At 35.9% G+C, this 24,167-nt stretch overlaps 1 protein-coding gene across 1 annotated transcript in view; it reads right to left on the bottom strand.

Annotated features, from left to right (window-relative positions):
• The window catches only part of RALBP1 (ralA binding protein 1), a 48,904-nt gene that overhangs the window by 23,190 nt on the left and 1,547 nt on the right, over positions 1-24,167 (bottom strand). The window contains exon 2 of the mRNA XM_044666844.1: positions 6,450-6,742. Within this exon, the coding sequence (XP_044522779.1) occupies positions 6,450-6,693 (244 nt within the window). The 5' untranslated portion in view covers positions 6,694-6,742. The remainder of the gene's footprint in view (positions 1-6,449; positions 6,743-24,167) is intronic.

Genomic DNA, 24,167 nt, shown 5'->3' with positions numbered 1-24,167 from the left:
ATATCCTTGTTATGAAACAGATGATAGAATATAGTTTACCTCTGAAACTAGACATTCTGCCTTTGTCTATAGCGTTTTCAAAACCATCAAGACTGAAAACAGGTTTCTGTTTTCATGAAAACAAAAAAGCTGCAGTGACCTGTTCTAGCCACAAGAGGACAACATGCAGCTAGACAATTAGCACTGCCTTCCAATAGGCAGGCAGTCTATTTTCCTCTCTCAGACATATTCCTTAAAAGTTCTCTCTGTAAATTATATTAAACTACTATATTTTGCATGCACTAGAGAAACCTTCTACATAGAGTTACTAAGCTGAGTTTTCCTCTAAAACAAAAGACATGTCATTTTCTCCAATATCCCATTGAATCAATTACATGCAACACTCCTAAAATGTGATTTATCTCTGTTACATAGGCAAATTAAAACGAATCAAGAGAAGTAAAAAAATGTATAAAAACAAACATTAAGAAGTTAAGTTCCAAAATGTGTCAGGAATTTTTAAAATCCAAAACATCTAAACTTATACTAAAAAGAGAATCCTGCTGATTTTACGCAAAGAACATTTAAAGTTAATAAATATATTTGCTTCCTATGCAACAACTATCACTTTATACTTTGACTTTTAGCAAAAAAAGAAAGAAGAGGGGGCATGTAGGTGGTTGAGTGGATAGAAAGCCAGGCCCAGAGATGGGAAGTCCTGGGTTCAAATCTAGACTCAAATGCTTCCTAGCTATGTGACCCTGGGCAAGTCACTTAAACCCCCTGCCTATTACAAAGTATTGATTCTAAGATGAAAGGGTAAGGGAAAGAAGAAGAGGGAGAAAAAGAGAGAGAGAGAGAGACAGAGAGAAGACAGAGAGAGAGACAGAGAGAAGACAGAGAGACAAATGGGTGTTTGAAATTCCTCACCCATTTACAAGATTTTTAAACAAACTTGCATGAAAACTGTTATTATACCCAAATAATGATAACAAAACAAAAACAAAAAATAAATGTCCTCCAAACTCAATTTTTGAGAGCTCTTCAAGTCTGGTTTAATTTTATATTTCAAGAGTTAGAGGCCCATTCAGAAAAAATGAAGAAAAAATTGTATCACAACAAAAACACAATGAGATTTGAAAAAAGAACTGATGAGGGGACCTGAGTCTGTCACTCTCCTCCCATTCAGAAAGAAGCAGATTCAAAAAAGCAAGCAGGAGCAGTATGGTTCAAACCCCAGGGCCAAAGCAGGGTCTTAGTACCAAAATCAAGTCAGAAACTGCAGGTAAATAACCATGGCAGGAATCCTAAACCAAATGGAGCTTGCAATTCTTATGAGGAGAGCTTCCCAGGTAGCTAATAGTGGTGGAGGCCAGCAGCTGTTTGCTGCTCAGAATCCTGGTAAGATATTTGCTGAACTGCTGGGGTATTCTGCCCTACAATTTGGAATTATGGCCAAAGGGCTATAAAACAATGCATACTCTTTGATCTAGTAATAGCACTATTAGTTCTGTATCCCAAAGAGATAAAGAAAATGAGAAAGAACTTGTTTGTACAAAAATATTTATAGCTGCTTTCTTTGTGGTGGCAAAGAATTGAAAACTAAAGGGATGCTTCTCAATTGGGAAATGGCTAAACAAACTGTGGTATATTATGGTGATGGAAATCTATTGTGCTATAAGGAATGATGAACAGGATGATTTTATAAAGAGCTGGAAAGACATTCATGGACTGTTGCAGAGTGAAATAAGAAGAAACAGGAAAATACTGTACACAGTAAGTAATAGCAATATTGTGGAATGATGAAATGTGATAAACTTTGCTACTAACAGCCACAATGATCCAGAATGATTCTGAGGGACTTATGACAAAGAAAGCTAGCCACCTCCAGAGAAAGCACTGTTAGAGTAGGAATGCAGTTGAAAACAAATGATTTGTCACCTATTTGAATATATTTTGGGGTTTTGGTTTTATAAGATTATTCACTTACAAAAATGAATAATATAGAAATATGTTTTGCATTATAATGCATGTAATAACCCAGACTGAATTCTTTGCCAGCTTTGGGAGGAAGGAGGGAAAAAGAAAGGGAGACAATTTGGAACATATAACTTCTGAAAACTTATGTGGAAATTTGTTATTAAAAATTAAAAAAAAAAAAAAAAAAGATCTTGGCCTGAATCAGATGACTTTGGAAGCACTAAAAACTTGCAGATTCCTACCTTGTCAGTCAATTATATTAGGCTTAAAATAGATTTGGGGTTAATTTTGGGGGTTTAGTGGTTAATGACAAAGTGAAGATCCTATCTGAGTAAGGAGGAGGCAGAATTCCTGATAAGGGGTTCTGAGAATTCTGGGAAGCTTGAAGTTGGTTGGTTTTCTAACTGCTAAAAGGGCTCTTGGAGAAAACCTCCTCTCAGAGAGGCTGGATGGTTCCTGATCTCTGGAGTTACTCTGGAAAACTAGGAAAACTGTACTGGCAGTTAGTGAAAACAAGTTGGAGTTTGGAAGTTAAGTTGGTGAAGAAGACCAGAAGAGAAGAAGGAAAGAGAAGCTGTTTATCATCTGTGTGGTCCCAGAGTGGAGGCAGAAAGAACTAAAGTGAGCTGAAATAATCAAGAGACTGTTACTTAAGATATATAAAGGATTATAAGTAGCATGAAGTATTTAGTATAGATTTTTGGGTTTTAGTAGTAGTTTAAGGAGAATAAGGAGGTTTTTGGGAAAACCCAAGTGAGAAGCAGATTCGTGAGAATCAGGTGGGAGTAGGAAAGCTTAGCCCCTTGTTAGATTTAGGGATCCAATCCTTACCTTTTGTTATCTAGCTTTACCTTTCCTAAACCTTTTAAACCTTATTAAATATAGGTTTTTGTTTTCTTAAAAACTGTCTCTTTAATCCCAAATCTATTTGAATCCTAATAATAGTAAACACTTATTAACTGCCTACTATGTAGGAGCTAAGGATGTAAAAAGAAACAAAAGACAGTCCCTGGCCCTGAGGATTTCACAATCTAATGGAGGAGACAATATGCAAACAAATATGTAAAAACAAGCTATCTAAATGATAAGGAAATAATTAAGGGAAGGCATTAAGAGGGATTAGAAAAGGTTTCCTACAGAAAATAGGTTGTTGTACAAGAGGAAGGAGAGCACCCCAGACAGACCCTACTCTCCAGAACTGTACAGACCCTGCCCTAACATCCACAAAGTACCTAACAGAATATGGAGAAAAAAAAGACTCCCATCCTAAACAGCTATTGTGGTGAGAGATGCTCAAGAGACAAACCCAGAAAAAAGGAATCATTCTAAAACCTCTAAGCAAAGCTTAAAAACAACAAAAAAACAAAAAACACAGCATAGGCACAAATTCAATAGGAATTCTGGGAAGAGATGAAGCAAGAGTTTTAAAAGTTTAAAATATTTTTGTCAATGAAACAATAATACCTGAGGGAAAGCTGGAAAAAGAAATGAGAGCTGTGGAAGAACTAGGAAGGAAATTAACAGCTTGGCATAAGAGGTACAAAACCTTGCCCAAGCAATAAACTCCCTAAAATTTAAAATGGATGAAATAGAAGCTTCCATGGTGTTTCATGAAACAAGAAATATTAAAACAAAGGGAAAAGACTGATTTGGGGGGAGAGAGGGGGCGGAGTATCTACTAGCAAAAACAAATTGCCTGGATGACAAATCAAAGAGAAAATAATTTATGAATCACTGAACCACCTGACCAACAAAACCAATAACAAGAGCCTAGACATCCTTTTTCAAGAAATCTTATAAGAAAACTGCCAGATCTCTTAGAACTAATTAACAAAATGGAAACAGAAAAAATCCAGTGGTCATCTTTTGAAAGAAATACCAAAATGAAAAGCCCTAAGAACATCATAGTCAAAATTCATAACTTCCAAGGTCAAAGAAAGAAAGGATAGCCGATGGGGGGTGGGGAAGCATTTGAAGAGGTGCTCATCAATGGGCAATAGATAAACAAGCTATGGTTCACAAATGTAATAGAATACTATTGTGCTTGACACAGTGACCAAACAGGATTCCAAATGATTAATGATGAAATATGCTCCCTATCTGCTAATAAAGAGGTGAAGGACTCAGAATGTGACAATTTTTTTTAATATGGCCAATGTAAAAATGTGTTTTGATTGAATTGACATGTTTATAATTATTTTTCTTATAGTCTCAAAGGGGGAGGAAGCCAAAAGGGAATTAAGGGTAGAAGAGTAAAAACATAGATCCTTGTTGGGAAAAAAACCACACACACATACACACACACACACACACACTAACTTGACATTATCAAACATTAAAGCATTCCATTACAGAGGGGTCGGCAACCTTTTTGGCCGTGAGAGTCTTAAATGCCACATTTTTTTAAAATGTAATTTCCTGAGAGCCGTACAGTGCTCACAGTGCGCGCTCCTGTAACAGCGCCTGAAAAAATTTGACTTTATGGCTCCTGCAGAAAGAGCCAGATACGGCTCGAGAGCCATATGTTGCCGACCCCTGCCCTATAGCAACATATTCCATTTTTGAAACTCCCAGGAAGGGACCTCACTCATACAGGGGAAAAAAACCTAGCATAATGAGAGCTTTTCAAATATAGATACCTCTGTAGCATCTTTCTCCTCACAAGTTTTTAAATCATTACTATATCTGAAGCATAAAACAGACATAAACAACAGACAGCTATTATTAAAATTAGTCCAATAACCAAAATCTCTGTCCCTAGAAGTACAAATCTATTTAATTTACTGTTTTGTTTTGTTTTTTAATTCTTACCTTCTGTCTTAGAAGAAACAGAATTCTAGGACAGAAAAGTGGAAAGGGCTAGGCAATGGGGGTTAAGTGACTTGCCCAGGATCACACAGTCGTAAAGCATCTGAGTCCACATTTGAACCCATATCCTTCTGACTCCAGGCCTAGAACTCTATCTTCTTTGCTAACTGTCCCTATTACACTTTGAAGAGAAAAGCCAAAGGAAATATTTTTTTCCATAATAACATATAATTTTTAAATTACTTGTAATCATATGGCATTTTTTCCAACTATTACATCTGAAGCATGGTAAACTATTCATATGCTGTCTCAAGGGAACTATCTCTCATTTCAACTTTCAGGTTTAATGATTTAAAAATTAATAATGGTCCTATCAGGATTAACAATAAAACTACTATTCAACTGATTCAGATCTAAAGTTTCTCATAAAATTAACTCTTGTTATCATTAACAAATGAAATACCAGAAAAACCTTCAAGTCTATTTCAAGTATCTTAAGCATCTACTACTATGATCAATTTTATCAAGCAGGAATTTTCTTTAAAACCCTTACCTTCCATCTTAAAATCAATATTGTGTATTGGCTCCAAGGCAAAAGAACAGTAAGAGCTAGGCAATGGGGGTTAAGTGACTTGCCTAGAGTCACATAGATAGGAAGTGGCTGAGGTCACATTTTACCTGGGACCTCATCTCTAGGCCTGACTCTCAATCCACTAAGCCAACCCATTCAAATATGCGTTTTTAAGTAGGTACTGGGGGATAACAAGATAGTTCCTGTCCTCAGGGAACTTACATTCCATCAAAGGAAATAATATATACACATTAGTACCCACGAGAATCATTTGGTAGAATTCAAGGCAGAAGTAGTCTAGGAAAGAAATGCCTTGGAATGGACTTTTGTCCATTTTTTTCTTCCATACAAATAGATATATGGTAAGAAGTACATAGAAAATAAAGATATCCTCTGCCAGGTGACAATTCATGGATAGCTTCTATTTTAATGGGTGTATTAAAATGATACCAAAATAATATTTGATATTTAAAAATAAGTCTATATATATTCCACCTCCCGCAAGATTTCAGAGGAACAAAATTTAAGAATTTTTAGAAATACATTAATTTAAATAGCTCTCCACCTAAAGACCAACTTATATAAATCATAAGAGATAGTATGGTATTCTGAGCTCTAAGAAGTTTTGCCAGCTGTAAAAGCTTCTAGTTCTAGTTTGAGATATTGTTTGAAGACCAACCTAGCTAAACTGAGAAAGGTGTAACACCAAACTGCCACAAGGTAATAAGTTTTTCTGCCACAATAACTCTCCTTAAAAATTTCACTGGTGTACCCACACCCAACAAAATCACAGATCCTTGAAGTAATTTAAATAACTAGTTCTGGAAACTTTTCAATTGTAAATACTAAAATATCCATGTGGAAATTCTATTATTTTCACTTAGACTACATAAAAACATACTTTCAGATTGGGAAAAAAAAGATGTAAGTTTTTTGTAGGGTAAGTCTTGTGTTCACATATACTGCAACTTTCAAAAGATATAACAAAAAAAGGAAATGTAAATAAGACTTGGACTATAATCTCAAGAAGATTAAAAATCACAGGATTTAAATCTGGAAGAGGCGTGTGTGTGTGTAAAATTGCATACAAGGCATAAGAAATTCTACTTACTCCTTTTTTCCTTTTTCTTAAATTTTCCTTTTTTCTTTCCATGTTCCTTTTCATCATCAGACACTATATCTGGAGGCTCATGTAGGCTGTCATGGGGAGGTGATGGCTCACCAGTTCTATATAATCCAGGGAATTTAGTAGGGCTGATCTCTTCAGAGCTGGGAGTTCGAGTAAGACCACTGCCATGCTCCACCCTACGGTGCTCACTGGGGCTGCTGGTAGGAGGCAGGAAGCACTCAGTCATTTTGACTCCTTGACAAGTGAAATCCTTCTCTGTTACCTATCCATTACACCTGCAAAAGGAAAAAAGAATTTCATATGCAATCCAAATAAAAAATTCAGAAGTGCAATTCACCTAAATGAGAGAAGACCTCCCCCTTTTTTTGCACTATTTCTTCACTATAACTAAAGTATACCCTTTTTATTTCTCAAGGAATTATAAAGTAGTGAAATCTAAGCAGACTATCAAGATTGTACAGCCCTCAAAGAAGTGTTCTTGAAAGTGAATGCCTTGAAAGAAATATTATAATCACTATCTGGAGTACTCTTGGCTGTATTCTTCATCAAAATTCTTTTTTTTTAAAGTTGGAACCAACCATACCATATTTGAACAAGAAACTAGGAAAGAAGAATATATTTGTGCTTAGTGTTAGTCAAATAACGTACAATTAAGTTATTAATCTGTCATGTAATGATATACGCAATCACTTTGGGGACTTCATTAGCCATTGTACTTCTGCTGCATGACAATTTCTCATAAATTAGCAGCACATGAAATGGATTAATTGCTATTAATATTAAGTCAAACCAATTTTTCCTCATATCAACAATTTGTTCCTGACCGTGTAAAATCCTCTCAAACACTAATAAAACCTTGAATATTGTTAAATGCTATAAAGAAGTAAATACATGATCTCATTTGATCAGTGTCCCTATAAGGGGCAAAAGTGAGTCTCTTGAGAGGATGAGTAACTTAATCATGACCACAAGCTTTTTTTTTTTTTTTAATCCTTACCTTCCAACTCAGAATCAATACTTTGTACTGGTTCCAAGGCAGACAAGTGGTAAGAACTAGACAATGAGAGTTAAGTGACTTGCCCAGGGTCACACAGCTATATGTGTCTGAAATCAAATTTGAAATCAGGAGCTTGCATCTCTAAACCTGGCTCCCAATCCACTGAGCCACTTAAGTTGCACCAACCACAGGCTTTTAAGTGGTAGAGCCAGAAGCAAAGACTATCACATCTCACCCAGTATTCTTTCTCCTATATCTCCTGGATCAACTTAAATTTCCATTCAAATCATCATTTACAAAGTACCCACTACATGAAGGGTGCTGCGTAGTGCTAGATGCTAAGGATACAGACTAAAATGAAAGAGATCCTGCTTATAGAGAAGTGATGGCGTACCTATGGCACAGGTGCCAAATACAGCATGCAGAGGGCTTTCTGTGGGCATGCGTGCTGCCTGCCCCCATCCCCCAAGTTCACTAATAGAAAGGCAGAGAGACCCAGGCAGAATTGCTCCCCTCCCCATCTCCACCATGCCTGACAACATTTTTTCATATCCCCTCCCCCTCTGCCCGGCAGCCAAATGGGATCTCTCTCTCCCTCCCCTATATAGGGTAAGGGAGGGAAACAGAGAGGGTCACAACCAGTGGGGGAGAAGGGCATGGCACTCGGTGGGGGGTGGCAGGTACAGCACTCCATCTCTAAAAGTTTTGCCATCACTGTTACACAGCTTACATTCTAGTGGAAAGAGAGGGGAATAAAACTTTTTAATATAAAGTATTTTATCTTTTTTTAGACTTGATCTCATAGACAACAGTAATTATCCATTTCTAGGTAAAATGGCATGATGAAAATGGGGCAGAGGGTTCAGAAAGATTTATTAAGGGGCACTGTGCAATACAAAGTAGTAGGGAAAGAATGAAACCAAAAAGAACAGCTTACTTTAGTAACTCACAACTATAAGTGGACAGGAGAAATAGATGTGTTTGTGTGGTCTCTAAGCTTCAGGGAATGTCTTTAAACTTTTTTTTTTTTTTTTTTTTTTTTTAAATAATCCTTACCTTCCATCTTGGAGTCAATATTGTGTATTGGCTCCAAGGCAGAAGAGTGGTAAGGGTAGGCAATGGGAGTCAAGTGACTTGCCCAGGGTCACACAGCTGGGAAGTGTCTGAGGCCAGATTTGAACCTAGGACCTCCCATCTCTAGGCCTAGCTCTCAATCCACTGAGCTACCCAGCTGCTCCCTGTCTTTAAATTTTAAAATCTTTCCTAGTCCACATTTAACTAGAGAACAATCACTACCATATGTAATGAAATAAAAGGCAATACTGATATGTGGGGAGGAATAAATGAGGATATATGTGGGGATAGCTGAGTTAAGGAATGAGAGGGGAATATAGAAAGGGATGAACAGGGAGTATGGGAAGGGTTGCTCAAACAGGCTAGTCACTGAGGCTAGAGATAGAGGATAGGTACTAGGAGGAAATAGGCTGGGTCCTCAGGTAGGGGGTTATCTCTGTGATTCAAGAACTGAGTCAGCAAGAAGTAATATGGGTCTGACTGAAAGGGTTTTGTTGTTAATTTCTAAAGTCCCTTGAGGGAGGAGACAAGAGGTTCCTCTTTGCCAGTGAAACTCAAATCTACAGGAAGTCTTGGCTATCTACTTCCTACCCAAAATGGATGCCCAGGTTTGCCCTCAAGAAATAAAAGTAAAGTTATTCCTTCCCTCTTCAGCCTTTACCCTAATATCAAGTATAATGATTCAACAGAGGCTTTTGTGTAGATATCAAAGGGGATCTATTGATGTCAGGGGTAATGAGAGGGAAAAGGGGTTTGAGGGTTTTGTAACTGCTGCTATGGAGAAAGCTAGTGTTGGGGGAAGGGACACAGGAGAGGGTCCGACTGAGAGAGGCCAGCTCTCTCAGTCAGGGAAGGTTTCACTGCCCTGAGATAAAAGGATTTATCAGGTCACTAGATAAAGGGATGGCTTGATTTAGGTTGTCCTTCCTACCTACAGAAGCTAAAACCCACGATGTCTAACCACCAAACCACCCTTCCTCCCAGGGCCCAATGGGAAATACGGGGAAAATAGCAGGATGTAATGGAGAGGTCAGGGAGAGGTCTAGAAAGAACAGACCAGGTCCCAAAATGCCCCAAAGGCAAAAAGCCTTTCAGTTGGAACTTCAGGGCTATTTATAGCCTAGGTTGAGGGTTTTCCAGTAAGCCCAGCCTCCAAGCTGGTTCAACATTCTAAACTTTTCTAACTGAGATGCTGTTACAGTTGGTTTGCAAAAGTAAGGGCTTTTGCTGCCACCCTGCATTACACATACCAGTCAATATGACAGAAAAAAAGCTTTGAAGTTTAAAAGTTTGGCAGGAATTAAAAAAAAAAATCAGCAAGCAAGTACAGACTATCTCACAGAGTTAATGTTCCATCTCCCACCATTGTGCCTTCGAACAGACTTCTCCCTATTCCATCTATTGTTATTCTTCTGACCCACAGAATCTTTAATTTCTTTCACAGAATAGCTCCCCCCACACCTCAATTACTATTTACTTTCTATATATTTTTATTTTTTAAGTGTATGGGAGGGAGAAAGTGGAGATGAGGGAAAAGAATAAGCATTTATCAAGTGCATTTTTTTATATGGTTAATGCAGGAATTTGTTTTGCTTGACTAAACAAATTTACAGTGAGTTTCATTAACTCCCCCAGTTTACAGACAAGGAAATGGTGGCCCAGGCAAGTTTTCGTTTCAAGGTCAAATAGGCTGATTTAGGAGAGAAGTTGAATCCCTGTCCCCCAACTCCAGAACCAATGTTCTTTCTGTTACTCTACCGTTTTCTATTGGTTTAAGAGTTCACGAATCACTAAAATGAGTAATCTCGCTTTTCTAAGGAGAAAAAGGTTGTGGCTATGAAGCAATAACGTTAACTGCTTTTAGCACCAAACTAAGACGAGGCATAGCAATAAGCTGATGGTGGTAGTTAATAAAACTTCCCCAAGCCTCAGATCAAACAGTAAAAAACACAAATGAAATTTCCATTTCTACAAGGAAATAGAATACATTGTTATTGAAATAACCTTTTCTGTCTACATCCCCAATATTATCAGTGTACATAATAAGAATCACCCATCAGTGAAAAAAGATAAGCAATAGAAAGAGAAAAAAAAATGAAGACTACTCAATTAAAATTTCTTGAACTGAATTTAACAATAAACTTGATGGTTTATTAAACTTGATAACATCTTTAAAAGGAAACCAGAAAACCATCAGCTTGCTTTACCAGTTTTACAACTAGCAGGAAACCTGTCTACTTTAAAAATAAATAACAGTCTTAAACTCATTAAGAAACCCATCTGAAGGGTTTTAGGAAATCTATCTGAAGGGTTTTATTACTAAAATGGCTATAAAATATCTTCTCTTTCAAATTACCATTTAGAAAACTAGGAATTGCTTTGGTTCTTCAATATCTTGCATACTAAGCCAGACCTCACTTCTGAATACTAATGTTCTTTTTATTGTCTATCACAATTACATTCTCATCCCTTTCTCTCAGTAACACCCTACTTACCTGAAGAGATTGAATCCATATATCTCAGGCTTTCTCAAGTCCCTTCTGACATACCTCAAAAGTTTTTTATGCCCTCAAATCAAGCACAATTTTCCTCCAAACTAAGAGTTGGCCCTCCTCCTTACCAATGCCTAAGAGGGTACCCATCATCTTCAGGATCTTGTTCTAATCAACCCTTGGCTCTTCCTCCTTCAATCTCTCTCTTTTGTATTCTGCCTTCCCTGCACAGGTCTCCCATACTCTTAAAAAATAATAATAAAACAACCATTCTTCCTTAGATTCGGTCACCTTAAAAGTTAAGATAATAGCTCTACAATTCACAGTACAAACCTCCTCCCCCTTCCCCCCCCGAATATGATCAATGTGAGAATTTGTTAAGACTGAATGTAACAAAGGTTTTGTTTTTCTTTTTCTTTTCCCCAATGATGGGGGTGGGAAGGTGAAAAGGAGAGAAAATATATTTAACTAGAAAAAATTTAATTTTTAAAAAAGAGAGGAAGAGGGTTTTAAAAAATATAGTACTATATTTTTCCTCTCATTTCCTGTTAAAAATTCTTGAAAGAAGGGTCTATGTTCTGCTTCCAATAGTGTATATTGTCTCTACTACCTTAATTTATTGCAATCTGGTTTATATATTCCCAGAAAGCTAATGAAAAGCTTCTCTCACTACTTATTTCCTTCACCTTATTACAACATTTAATGTCACTTAACACTGTTGCCAATGCTCCCTCATTAACCCTCTCCCCACTCATGGTTTCTTTGGCATTATTCTCCTTTTGCTCTCTTCCTAACTCCTTTTCTTCTGCTGCCTTGCTTCTTGGCCTTCATTCTCTTCCCTCTTTATCAAATCTTTCCTTCTTATTGATCTCATCCATGCTAGGACTTCACCTCTATGCAGATGACTCTCAAATCTCCAATTTTATCACTCCTGGGAGGTCCAATTCCCCATGCCCCACTACCTCCTGGACACTTTGTCTCCTCTTCCTGCATATTCCCCAGCACTTCAAATTCAACTTGTCCATAATTCACATCTTCCTTTCAATCCTGACTCCTAATTTCTCTTTTTGTGGTAATCTTGCAATCTCTCAAACTCAAAAATCTGGCATCATATTTCCCTTTTCCACTCTAAATTAAATTCAATAAGCATTTACTCAGTCCCTACAATATGTAAAAGATTTCTTTTTTTTTTTTTTTTTATGGACCAGACCTGTGATTTCATTCATCTAGGGAACTTTCCTTACCAATGAAAGTTGGCACCTACTCTGCAATTTCTAAACTTTCAGCTGCCATGGGCAACAAGAGGTTATAAGATTGGCATAAACAAGTATATATGCCAAAACAAAGACCTGAACTCAGTTCTTCCAGTCTGAGGCAGGTAAGGTTCTCTAACTACTTTATCAAGTTGCAAGCTAACTGAAGAAAGATAAAAAAAAAGAAATACTTTCCCAGTCCTCAAGGGACTGGGGAATACAGTATGTAAATATATAAGCAAATACAAAATAATCTGAGGGAAAGATCATTAACAGTTATGGGGATCAGGAAAGGGTTCAGTCAGATACATGAAGGATACACTAAGAGGTTGAGGTAAGGAAATAGTTCATTACAAACAAAAATACAGAGATAGGAGATGGAATACTAAATTTATACAAAACAATAGGATAGTTTGATTGGGAGTGTATTATGCGAAGAAGAGTAATGTAAAATAAATTTTTAAAAGATCATAGGATGATAGATCCAAAGCTAAAAGAACCTAAGAAGCCATCTTGTCCAACCTCCTCATTTTACAGATAACTGAGGTCAAGGGAAATTAAGTGACTTTCAATAGGGTTACCCACAAAATTGGGAGCCGAGGTGAGATCTGAACCAAGATCTTCTTACTCCACAACCAAAACATTCCAACTATACATTGTTGCTTCTTGTGAAAGTCTTAAATGCCAAACATAGAAATATTTAAACAGAGACAACTGAAAACCACTGAAGGTTAGGTAAATTTTTTTGGCAACTGTGTGAGAAATGGATTATGGAGAAGAAAGACTAAAAACAGAGAAATCCATGAGGTTATTGTAATGGTCCAAGTGAGTAGGTGATAAGGTAGAGGCTTAAGACGGAGGAAAAAAGACTCCTTCACATATACTACAATTTCCTCCGTGCATATATCCAACTTTTGAAATCCTTCTCTTTCTTCACAGTAGGTTCTAGGCAATAATCCCTAGATATTCCATAGTTCATGGATATACTCCCATAATGAGTACTATCTAGTTTGGTTGCTGTATATTTTTTTTTTAAACCCTTAACTTCTTTGTATTGGCTTCTAGGTGGAAGAGTGGTAAGGGTGGGCAATGGGGGTCAAGTGACTTGCCCAGGATCACACAGCTGGGAAGTGTCTGAGGCCAGATTTGAACCTAGGACCTCCCATCTCTAGGCCTGACTCTCAATCCACTGAGCTACCCAGCTGCCCCTGTATATTTCTTAAAAGAATAAATAATGACTATTTAACAATTTATTAAATGCTAATTGTGTGTGCCAGGTACTGTGCTAAGCACTGGGAAATATAAAAAAAAGATTAAAAAAAAAAGATCCTTGACCAAGAGGAGCTCCCATTCTCTAATGGGGGTAACTTACATTAAATCAAAACTATAGAAAATATCTCTCATATTTGAATGTGTTTTTGAAACAACCACTTATTAAAATGGCTAGCTGGCCTACTACTGAACCACCTTGGTAAGTTTCGTTCCCATTGCAAACCAGAGTTAAGAAGAGCTACTTACTATTTTTCTAAATCCCAATGTTTTGTGATCCTCAATTTCATAACATATTGAAAATAAAATCACCAAGAGAATATTTGCATTATCTCCTTGAGGAAAATTACAACTAATCTGCCATATATAATAGAAGCCTGACAAATGCTGAATTTAATAATTGTTTTGTGTCTTCTGTTGATCAAATACACTCCAATATCTAAGTTAGTTTGATCCCAAAGTATAATTTAATAGTGCTTTAAAAAGCACTTTCCTCTCAACAACCTTGTCACTGTAGAAAGTACAATTAATTATCCTCATTTTATAAATAAATAAGTCAGATCTTAGAGTGCTTAAAAGACTTGCCCATTGTCATTCAGTGTCAAAGCCACAAAATGAATCCAGGTCTCCAGACTTCAAGTCTCCCTTCTATCTCCCTACAAACCTTCCTTGGAACTATATATACCCTAAGGATAAACAGAATCATGAATATTCTAGGTAAAATCTAATTTGCCTAATAACAATTAGTATGCCATATTTTCATGTTTATATTAAATACCACTAACCTGGCTGTCATAATTGCCATGACTTTAAAGATATAACCTACGAGAAAAATCTAATCAAGAAGAAATGCTTTTTTAAATTGAAATTACATCACCAATGGAATACTATGGTACCACAAGAAACAATAAGCAAGATGATTTCAGAAAAAGCTGGAAAGATGTGCATGAACTGACGCAGAGCAAAAGAAGCAGAAATGGGAGAACATTGTACATGATAACAGCAATATTAGATGATAATTATCTGTGAAAACTTGGCTACTCTCAGCAGTACAATGATATGAAAGATGACTCCAGGGGACAGCTGGGTGGCTCAGTGGATTGAAAGCCAGGCTAGAAATGGGAGGTCCTAAGTTCAAATCTGGCCTCAGACACTTCTTAGCTCTGTGGCCCTGGGCAAGTCAATGGTTTTATTTTGGGGTTTTGGTTACATATGACTTTGCTCTTACAATAATGACCAACATGAAACCATATTTTGTGTGACAATAAAAATTAAATTAAATTAAAAAAAGAAATTACATCACCAAAATATTAGCCTCGAGACCATATAGTTCTTTAGGGTATATCCATTCTAAGTACTGATTATGACAATGAGAAATGGAAGCTCTTAGTAATTTCTAGGATATTTTTGCTTAAAAAATCTAAGAAGTAATTATTGCTCTGGAATCCAGCATTTGGTGTGATGTCTTTTAACTTAACCTCATACCTGCAACAAAATGGTAAAGAATGTAATGAAATTATTTATGAGCTAAAACCATTAGGAATATATATATATATCCTTTCACCCTCTCTCTAAAATATTTTATGCTTTGTATTATTCTTTCCATGAAATTTACTGCCTCCAGATATAATTTTTGTACTTGTGATCACTCTTTCCCTGGGTAATATTTATTCACTCCAATACAACAGGCATTTAAATGCCTACCAGGCACCAAGCATACAAAAGTAAAACCAACAGTCCCTACCTTTGAAGAACAAGATATAAATAGAAAATTAATAACAATATATAGGATCATATAATCAAGGAGATAGAGCTAAAATAGACCTGAAAGGTATTTAAGAATAACCCCTTCATTTTACATGAGGAAACTGAGACCCAGAAAAGTTAAATGGCTATCCCAGGAGACAATGTGCCTTTCATTAGACTACACTGCCTTCTAACTATACGAAGTAATTTTCTAGAAGAGGACTAGCAACTGGAGTGTGGTGAAGAGTAAAGGAATCAGGATAATCTGTACAAAACAACAATTTAACTAAGATGTGGTATAAAGCTAGAGATACTAAAAGGTAGTAGTAAGAGAAAAGTACATTCCAAGCAGACTGGGGTCCTGGCCAGAATGTTGGGGCTTGGAATTGAGTAAAATAGGAGACATAGGTAGGCCAGTTATCTGTAGCAGATTATGGAGAAAAAAGTGAAACCAAATTGTGAAGGGTTTTAAAAAGCAAACAAGAAATTTTTTTAATATATCCTGGTGACAAGAGGAAACTACTCTAGCAAGAATTTTCATTATCTAGTCAACAGATGTGGATCGGGGGGATGTGAACTGTATAAGGAAAAAAATTACATCTCTATTTCAATATAATTAGTTTCCTATGTAATCCTATATATTTTTCTTTTATGTATTTCGGTGGAGAGAAAACTTACAAAACTTAGCAACTGACCAGTTATGACAAGATGAGGGACTATTAAGAGTCAAGAATACTATACAACTTTTTATTAAGAGTTTGACTATGAAAGGAAGAGAAATACAATAGAGTAGCTTGAGGTCTTCAACTACCCTATTCAGATAACTTCCAAATCTTGATTATTTAGTTCTGACATCTTCTCTAAGTACCAGACACACATCTCCACATGGTTACAGTTTTGATGCTCCAAAAATCAATCAATAAACATTGTTCCACGCCCTGTAATAAACTGGTACAATGAGATTTTGGTTTTGGACAAAAGCAAAAAACAATTCCTGTCTGTGGAAGCTTACATTCTAATTATTCTTACAATTTCAGTACCTCAAATTCAAAATATTCAACTTACCCCTAATCCTTCCTTTTTCTTATGTTGAGATAATTTCTGTCTGTGACACTAACACTCACTGCTCTCTCATTTTCACCATCTTATCTTTCATTTTTTTTTATACCTTTATCTTCTGTCTTAGAATCACTTCTAAGCCAGAAGAGCAGCAAGGACTAGGCAAGCAAAAGAGGTTAAGTGACTTGCCCAGGATGAAAACTGCTAGGAAGTATCCAAGTTCATTTTTGAACCCAGGTCCTCCTGACTCTAGGCCTAGTGTCCACTGTGCTATATATATATATATATATATATCTGCTCCTTGTTATCTTTTCATTCTTCTCTCTCTCCATATGGTATCATAAAAATCTCAAGAGTTGGAAGGCCACCTAGTACTATACCTGGCCAAATATCTTCACTACAAAATCCCCATCAAGTTTTTATCCATCCTTCAAAGATCTCTAATGAAAGAAAACACATTACCCTATAGAGAAAAGCTCATTCTCTTAAAAAAAAGAATCAATACTATATGTTATTGGTGCCAAGTAAAAAGAGTGGTATGGGCTAGGGCAATGGAGGTTAAGTAACTTGCCCAGGGTCACACAGTAGAAAGTGTCTGAGGCCAGATTTGATTCCATCTGTAGACCTGGCTCACAATCCACTGAACCGTCTAGCTGCCCCACTCATTCAAATTTAAAATAACTCAGTTGAACTATTATATATGAATGCAATGGAAAGTTACTATGTGGTAAGAAATGATGAAAGACAGTTTCAAAGAAAACTGGGAAGTAATATATGAACTGATGCAAAAGAGAAGTGGGTAGAACCATGAAAATAATTTATATAATAACAACACCATAAAGTCAAACAACTTTGAAATATATAAGAACTCTGATAAATTAAATAAATGACCAATCTTGACTCTAAAGTATTAATACCCACCTCCTGACAGGATGATGAATTCAAGAAACAGACTAAAACATAAGTTTTTGGTTGTGGCCAATATGAGAATTTGTCTTGCCTGATCCTGGTTTCCCACCCCAGCTCTTGTTGGGGGGGAAGGGGGGAAGGAGGCAGGCAAATAGAAGGGAATAAGATAGGATTCTTCTCCCCCTATCCTAAAATGAGAAGAGAATGGGAAGAAAGTCAGAAGAAATCAGAGACAAACAGAATGGTTTTTAAATTACCTGTTGAATTTGTCATACATTTTTTAAAGAAAAGGAAGCTATTCATAAGGTTGGCAGTTTCAGATATAAGGCCTCTTCTGTTTTTTGTACAATGTACAAGGAAATAAAAATGTCTTAAGTTAAGAATAAAAAAGAAAATGATAAAGATAAAATTTGAAAACTTAGAAATTTTTCTTGATCTCAAATCTAAATCTTTCTCTCTTCAACTTCAACCCATGCCCCTGCTTCTGGCTCTGAGGTCAATGACAGAAAATTTATATTTGAAGACTTATAAAAGAAAGAATGTTCCCCTACTGCCACGCCCAAGTCTTCTCTTTCCCAGGATAATAACTTTCAAATATTCTCGTAGCATTATCTCAGATGTCATTCTGTACACCTTCCTCTGGATGTTACCCAGTTAAGGTCATTCTTAAAGCCTGGTGCTCAGAAGTGAACACATTATTTCAGATACACTCTGAGTAACATAATGTAATCTGATTCTAACCTCCCTCTTCCCAGACGCTGTGCCTTTGAACTAAGGTAACAAGTTAGTATTTTTTGGCTGTCCTGTCAATGTCCACTAAAACTACCAGACCATCAATCAATCAACAAGCGTTTGTTAAGAGCCCTTGTACCAGGCACAATGCTATGCACTAGAGATACAAAAACAGACTCTGCATGAATTATTCATTTCTGAATTAATATAATATGTCATTTTAAAAAAAAAAATGAACTCAACTCTAGGATTTATCCATCTTTTCAATCTATTAGATTTTTAGCACTCTTAATTCAAACCAAAAGGTACCTAGGATGGCACATTATTGTTTTTCTAAGATCTCATTAACTTGATCAAAGAAATATGATGTAACAATGTTATACATTTACAAAAAAAAAAAGCTCTGAAAGTTTCATGTTCAATGTATTTTTAAAAAAGAGGTATGCATAATAGACAGTTTCAAGTACACTTGTTTCTGTTCTATATGGGGAAATGCTTATATTCAGTGTTTTAGTTCATAATTTCTTATTTTTCTTTTTTAAAGCAATGTTACATTAAATTAGTTGACAACAGTAGGGTTGTTCCAGCAGTATAGTAGTATCTAATAGGCTATCTAACTAAATAAGTGACTAACCAAAGATATAAAGAGAATTTTGTCACATTATACTGTGGACTGGCCATAAAGGAATTTTTAAAAATAGATTTTTAAAATAAATATAAAAATATAAATCAACATAAATATGCTATAAATAAAATACAAACAAATTTTAAACATAGATTTAAAAACAGTTTCCTACACTTATCACAAAGAATGGTTTGTTGAACATGAAAAAGAGAAAAAATTCAGTAAAACCAATCGCTATGATGAAAAAAATCTGGCATGTCAAATGTTGCACACCAGTGCACTTTCAACCCCACAAAGGGGAAAAGGGAAACATCTTCTAATTGGTCTTCTTTTAGGGCCCAATTTGTTCTTAATTTTTCAACATTCATTTTCAATTTTGTTGTTTCCATTTACATGTTGTTTTCTTGTATTTTTTTTCCTGGGCCTATAAGCGTCTTCATTCACATATTAAGTCATTCTTTGCTTCTCTATATTAAGCATATTAGTCATTTCTCACAGCACAGTAATATTCCATTATATTCATGTACCACAAATTTCCCCAGTCACCAAATGAAGGGTATCTACTTTGTTTCCAGTTCCTTGCTACCACAAAAAAATGATATTCTATATACCTTGTTCATTTATCAGTGATTTCCTTGGATATCTGTCCAGCAATGGAAAGAATCTGAGTCAAAGGGCAAGGACATTTCAGTCATTTTACTTACACAATTCCAAAGGACTTTTCAGAATAGTTATACTAATTCACAACTCCAACAACAATGCATTAATGTGCCCCCACAACCAGGCACATGCATATTGAATATTCCTGTCTTTTGTCATCTTTGCCAATTTGCCGGGTGTAAGCTAAAACCTCAGATGCTGTTTTGTTTTCTATTTCTTTTATTATTAGTGACTTGTAGCATTCTTATTATATGATTTGGTTTAGAGGTCAATATGCAACTGCTGATTTTACAGACTTTCATTTTTAAAGAAATTCCTACCTCTTCAAATTATATACTGTGTTGGGATTCATATTCACCTCATTTAAAAAATGACTGATAACAAGAAGAGTTCAAAACACAAAGCCTATTTATGTGATATTAAGGAGAACAACATAGTGGTCCAAAGATATTAACTCCTCATAAAGCCCAAACAACCAGTACTTATTTATTAAGCACCTATCATATGCCAGGCTCAGGATATAAAGACAAAAATGAAAGGGAATCTATGTTATTAAGGGGGCAGCCAGGTAGCTCAGTGGATTAGTAGCCAGGCCTAGAGATGAGAGGTCCTAAATTCAAATATCTCACCCCAGATACTTCCTAGCTGTGTGACCCAGGGCAAGTCACTTAATCCCTACTACCTAGCCCTTAATGCTCTCCAGCCTTAGAAACAAAATATGGTATTGATTCTAAGAGAGAAGGTTAGGGTTTAAAAAAAAAAATTTAATTGTATATAAACAAATCTGTCATTAACATAAGTCAAAGTTAAAACTTCTTTTTAAAAAATGTAAATCCTTCAATACTCCCAGGACTCATGCAGAGTGAGAAGCAACAAATGGATGATTTTCTAGCTTTTTGTTCCATGCTCTGATCATTTACATATGTGTAAATGTTCATATATACATACATAAATATAAATTTGCTCATGTGGAACTTACACAATTTTTAAAATATATACAACATACTATATGTGGCACCATTCGTCCAAACTTCTTACTATGTATGATCTCTTACAAAAAACACACTGAGTCTCTACCACTCCATAATGAAGAATTCTACTTAAAGACAGGGATAGAAATTAGGCTTATGATTCCCTGACATGAAATTCTCAGGTAAGAAAATTTTCCCTCAATAAGAGAGGTTCTTTTTCAGCTGTTATAGCTTTCTTAAAGAGCACCAATCAGAACTGCAAATAACATTTTAGTTTAGATACACTATCAATTATAAGAGATTGTTCTCTTGTTTTTTATTTCTAATACTTTTATTACTATTATAAACAAACTTTGATTAAATGGAAGAAGCCGCACAACATAGTGGATAAGGAGTCAGCCTTGAAGCCAGAAAGATCTGAGTTCTTAAAAGCTCTGTGACTAGGCAAATCACTTAAACTTCGAGGACAGAGTTAACTCTCTAAGATTGTACACTGCAGAAAAAATGATGACCTATTTGATACTGATGTAACCTAAAATACTATTTGAACTTCTTTTTTTTTAAACCCTTATCTTTCATCTTAGAATATATGGATATACTATGTATTGGTTCAAAGGGAGTCAAGTGACTTGCCCAGGGTCACAGAGCTGGAAAGTGTCTGAGGTCACATTTGAACCTAGGACCTCCCTTCTCTAGGCCTAGCTTTCAATCCACTGAGCCACCCAGTTTCCCCCACTCCTTAAACTTCTAAAAGCTGCTCTTCAAAAAGATATGAGCTAAAAAGAACTGACAAGGCAACTAAATTAAAAGGCAGATAAGTTTTCACATACACACAAAAATAATAAGGTTAGGATTTTTTCAACTTGGAAAGATGTTGATTATTAATGCTACTAACAAAAACCATTTATATAACACCTAGTATGTGCCAAGAATTTTACAAATATTATCTCATTTGATCCTCACAACAACCCTGGGGGGGTAGACCCTCAATGAGATGAAAATGATTATTACAAAAGTCTACAAAAAATAATGTGAAAAAAAATGCTCTTTCTTCTTTCTTTCTATGTAAAAATCCTCCATCTCATTATGAAGAGCTCTGCAACCAAAGTAGCCTCAATTCAATTCTGAACTCCTACATTAACACTTTACATGCTACCTAGCTCTCTGGTAATGAACCACATACCCTGTAACATCCAGAACACTAGTTATGGAGTAAGAAGATCTGAGCTCAAATCCTAGCCATGCCATTTTAGAATCTGTGCCTTTGGAAAAGTCACTACCACTGTGGGTTTTGGTTCCTTCTTCTGTAAAATGAAGATAGATTCAATAACATCTAAGGTCTTTCTCCCAACCCTAAATCTAAAAGCATAGAATTCTTTATATTATTGCTTCCTGTTAATTAGCTTTTATACAGCTACTTCGCTTTTTACCCATTTAAGATTTTGCCTTTAATTCTAAACTTTCTTTTTGATACCTTTATCCGTTCTACAATTTTCAATATCACTTCTATGCTGATGACTTGTAAATCTATATTTATCTCCAGCCAGAACCTCTCCAGACAAATGGTTAAACTCAAAAAAGTAAAAGGTAATGGCCAGCAAACACTAAACCATACATACCATACATAAGTATTCTTGCTGACAAGGACTTATTAAACTACATATTAACATTATCTAGTTTCTATTGTGTTTTTACTTTTGTTAAACATTTCCCAATTACATTTTTTTGTTTGTTTTTTTTTTTAAACCCTTAACTTCAGTGTATTGACTTATAGGTAGAAGAGTGGTAAGGCAATGGGGATAGGCAATGGGGGGTCAAGTGACTTGCCCAGGGTCACACAGCTGGGAAGTGTCTGAGGCCGGATTTGAACCTAGGACCTCCCACCTCTAGGCCTGGCTCTCAATCCACTGAGCTACCCAGCTGCCCCATCCCAATTACATTTTAATCTAATTGCGTCCCATTCAAGAACTATGGCATGTCAAGAGCATTTTTCACACTTCTGCTAAACCATTTCTAACTGCCAGTTGGATTCTCCCTAGACATCCCACAGGCAACTCAAATCAACCACAGTGTTAAATTGGTACTAGGATTATCCCCATTTTCTTAGATGATAAAACTGAAGCTGAGAAGTGACTTTTCCATTACATTTCTAGTAAGAAATGAAAAACATCTTCAAAATCATCTAGAATCTAGTTAAGAAGCCAGGAAACTGAGGACCAAAGAAGTTAAAAGTTCCTTTGATAAAATAGTTTCCTTAAATATAAACAGAACAGGAACTGAAACCAAGGTCATCTCATCCAATTTTTTGACTACAACAATTGTTTAACTTCCCTGCCCTAAAACTTTCAATACTTCTCCACTGGCTACAGAATAAAGCCCCAAATGCTTTACCTGGTTTCCAAGACACTGAGCACACCAGCTCCATTCTCCTCTCTCTCCAATCCTTGCATTTGTACCTCTCTAACTATCACATACCACATCCCTATATAGCCAATACTCCAGTTAAACTACCCATACTCAACATTTTGGCAAAACTACTTCTTGCCTCCATGTCTTTGCTCATTTCATGTCCTATTCCTATAATGTTCAATTTCCATCTCCACAAGTCCAAATCCCTAATGCCCTTCCTTCATGGTCCAGATCAAATACCATTACCTCTATAAAGAGCCTCAGAGGAGGCAGCTGGGTAGCTCAGTGGACTGAGAGTCAGGCCTAGAAACGGGAGGTCCTAGGTTCAAATCTGGCCTCAGACACTTCCCAGCTGTGTGACCCTGGGCAAGTCTTGACCCCCATTGCCTACCCCTACCACTCTTCTGCCTTGGAGCCAATACTCAGTATTGACTCCAAAACGGAAGGTAAGGGTTTAAAAAAAGAGACAATACCTAGCACAAAACAGGGGATCAATAAATATATAAGAGGCCTAGAAAAATAATAAACCCATAAAAATAAGAAGTTCATTTCTTTGATTAAACTTTAAAATAGTGAAAAAAATGTTCTGGTTATTTGCTCCACCCAGGTATAAGTGACTAGTGGTAAAGAGATGCTACTAAATAATTTACCTAGAACTGCTTAAACAAATCAAATATCTAAATGTTCAAGTGCAGTTTTAACCTTTTAAATCTTGGAATGAGGAAAAAGTATGGGAGAGAATACCTCTGTGTTGAGAAATAACATTCTGAAAGAGCAAGTAATCATATTTTTAAAAAAGACATTTTGTCTAATGAAATACTTTCCATTAACAAAGAATTTAAGTGCCTGGTATACAGTAGGTGCTTAATTAATATTTATTGACTGGCTGTTGAACTACTGTATGAGTAGTTCAAGCTCTGTTTCTAGTTCTCTCTTCGCCCTTATTATAGTTAACTATCATTAATCAACATTATAATGGAGGGGGGGGAAATCAGTGAGGGAATTCAGAGAATCTAGTCTAAGATAGCTGGATAATTACAAATAAGACTGTCATGTTATCTTTGTATTTCCAAGTTTCATTTATTAATATGAAAATGTTGACAGGTCAATAACCAAACTCATTTTCAAAATTTCTTTATCGCACCTTCAAAATAGCCACATATGAATGGCAGAAAGCTAGACATTATTCAGAATAATTCACAAACACTACTTCAAAAAACACAAAATTCAATTAGACAGTACTGCAGGTGATAAATATATTAAGTTAGCTCAGTGTTCAAATGAATACTCAGAAAATCTTTATTCTTCAGTAAAGAGTTTACTACAACTAAATAACTATTAGTTGGGGCTTCCCCAAAAACCTATTTCATGAGGTTTAATTGCACAAAACTAAATTATAAGAGAGATTTTAATGGGATGAATTTCAAAACCTTGGTTAAGATAAAAGCAGAGGTATTGAAAATTTCATTTTCATGCTATAAAGATCATTTTCACTCTCAGACTA

The sequence above is a fragment of the Gracilinanus agilis genome, chromosome 1 (genome assembly GCF_016433145.1).
Source record: "Gracilinanus agilis isolate LMUSP501 chromosome 1, AgileGrace, whole genome shotgun sequence".
Classification (NCBI taxonomy): domain Eukaryota; kingdom Metazoa; phylum Chordata; class Mammalia; order Didelphimorphia; family Didelphidae; genus Gracilinanus; species Gracilinanus agilis.
The sequence above is the reverse complement of the archived record's forward strand: the minus strand, read 5'-3'. Positions and strand labels throughout refer to the sequence as shown.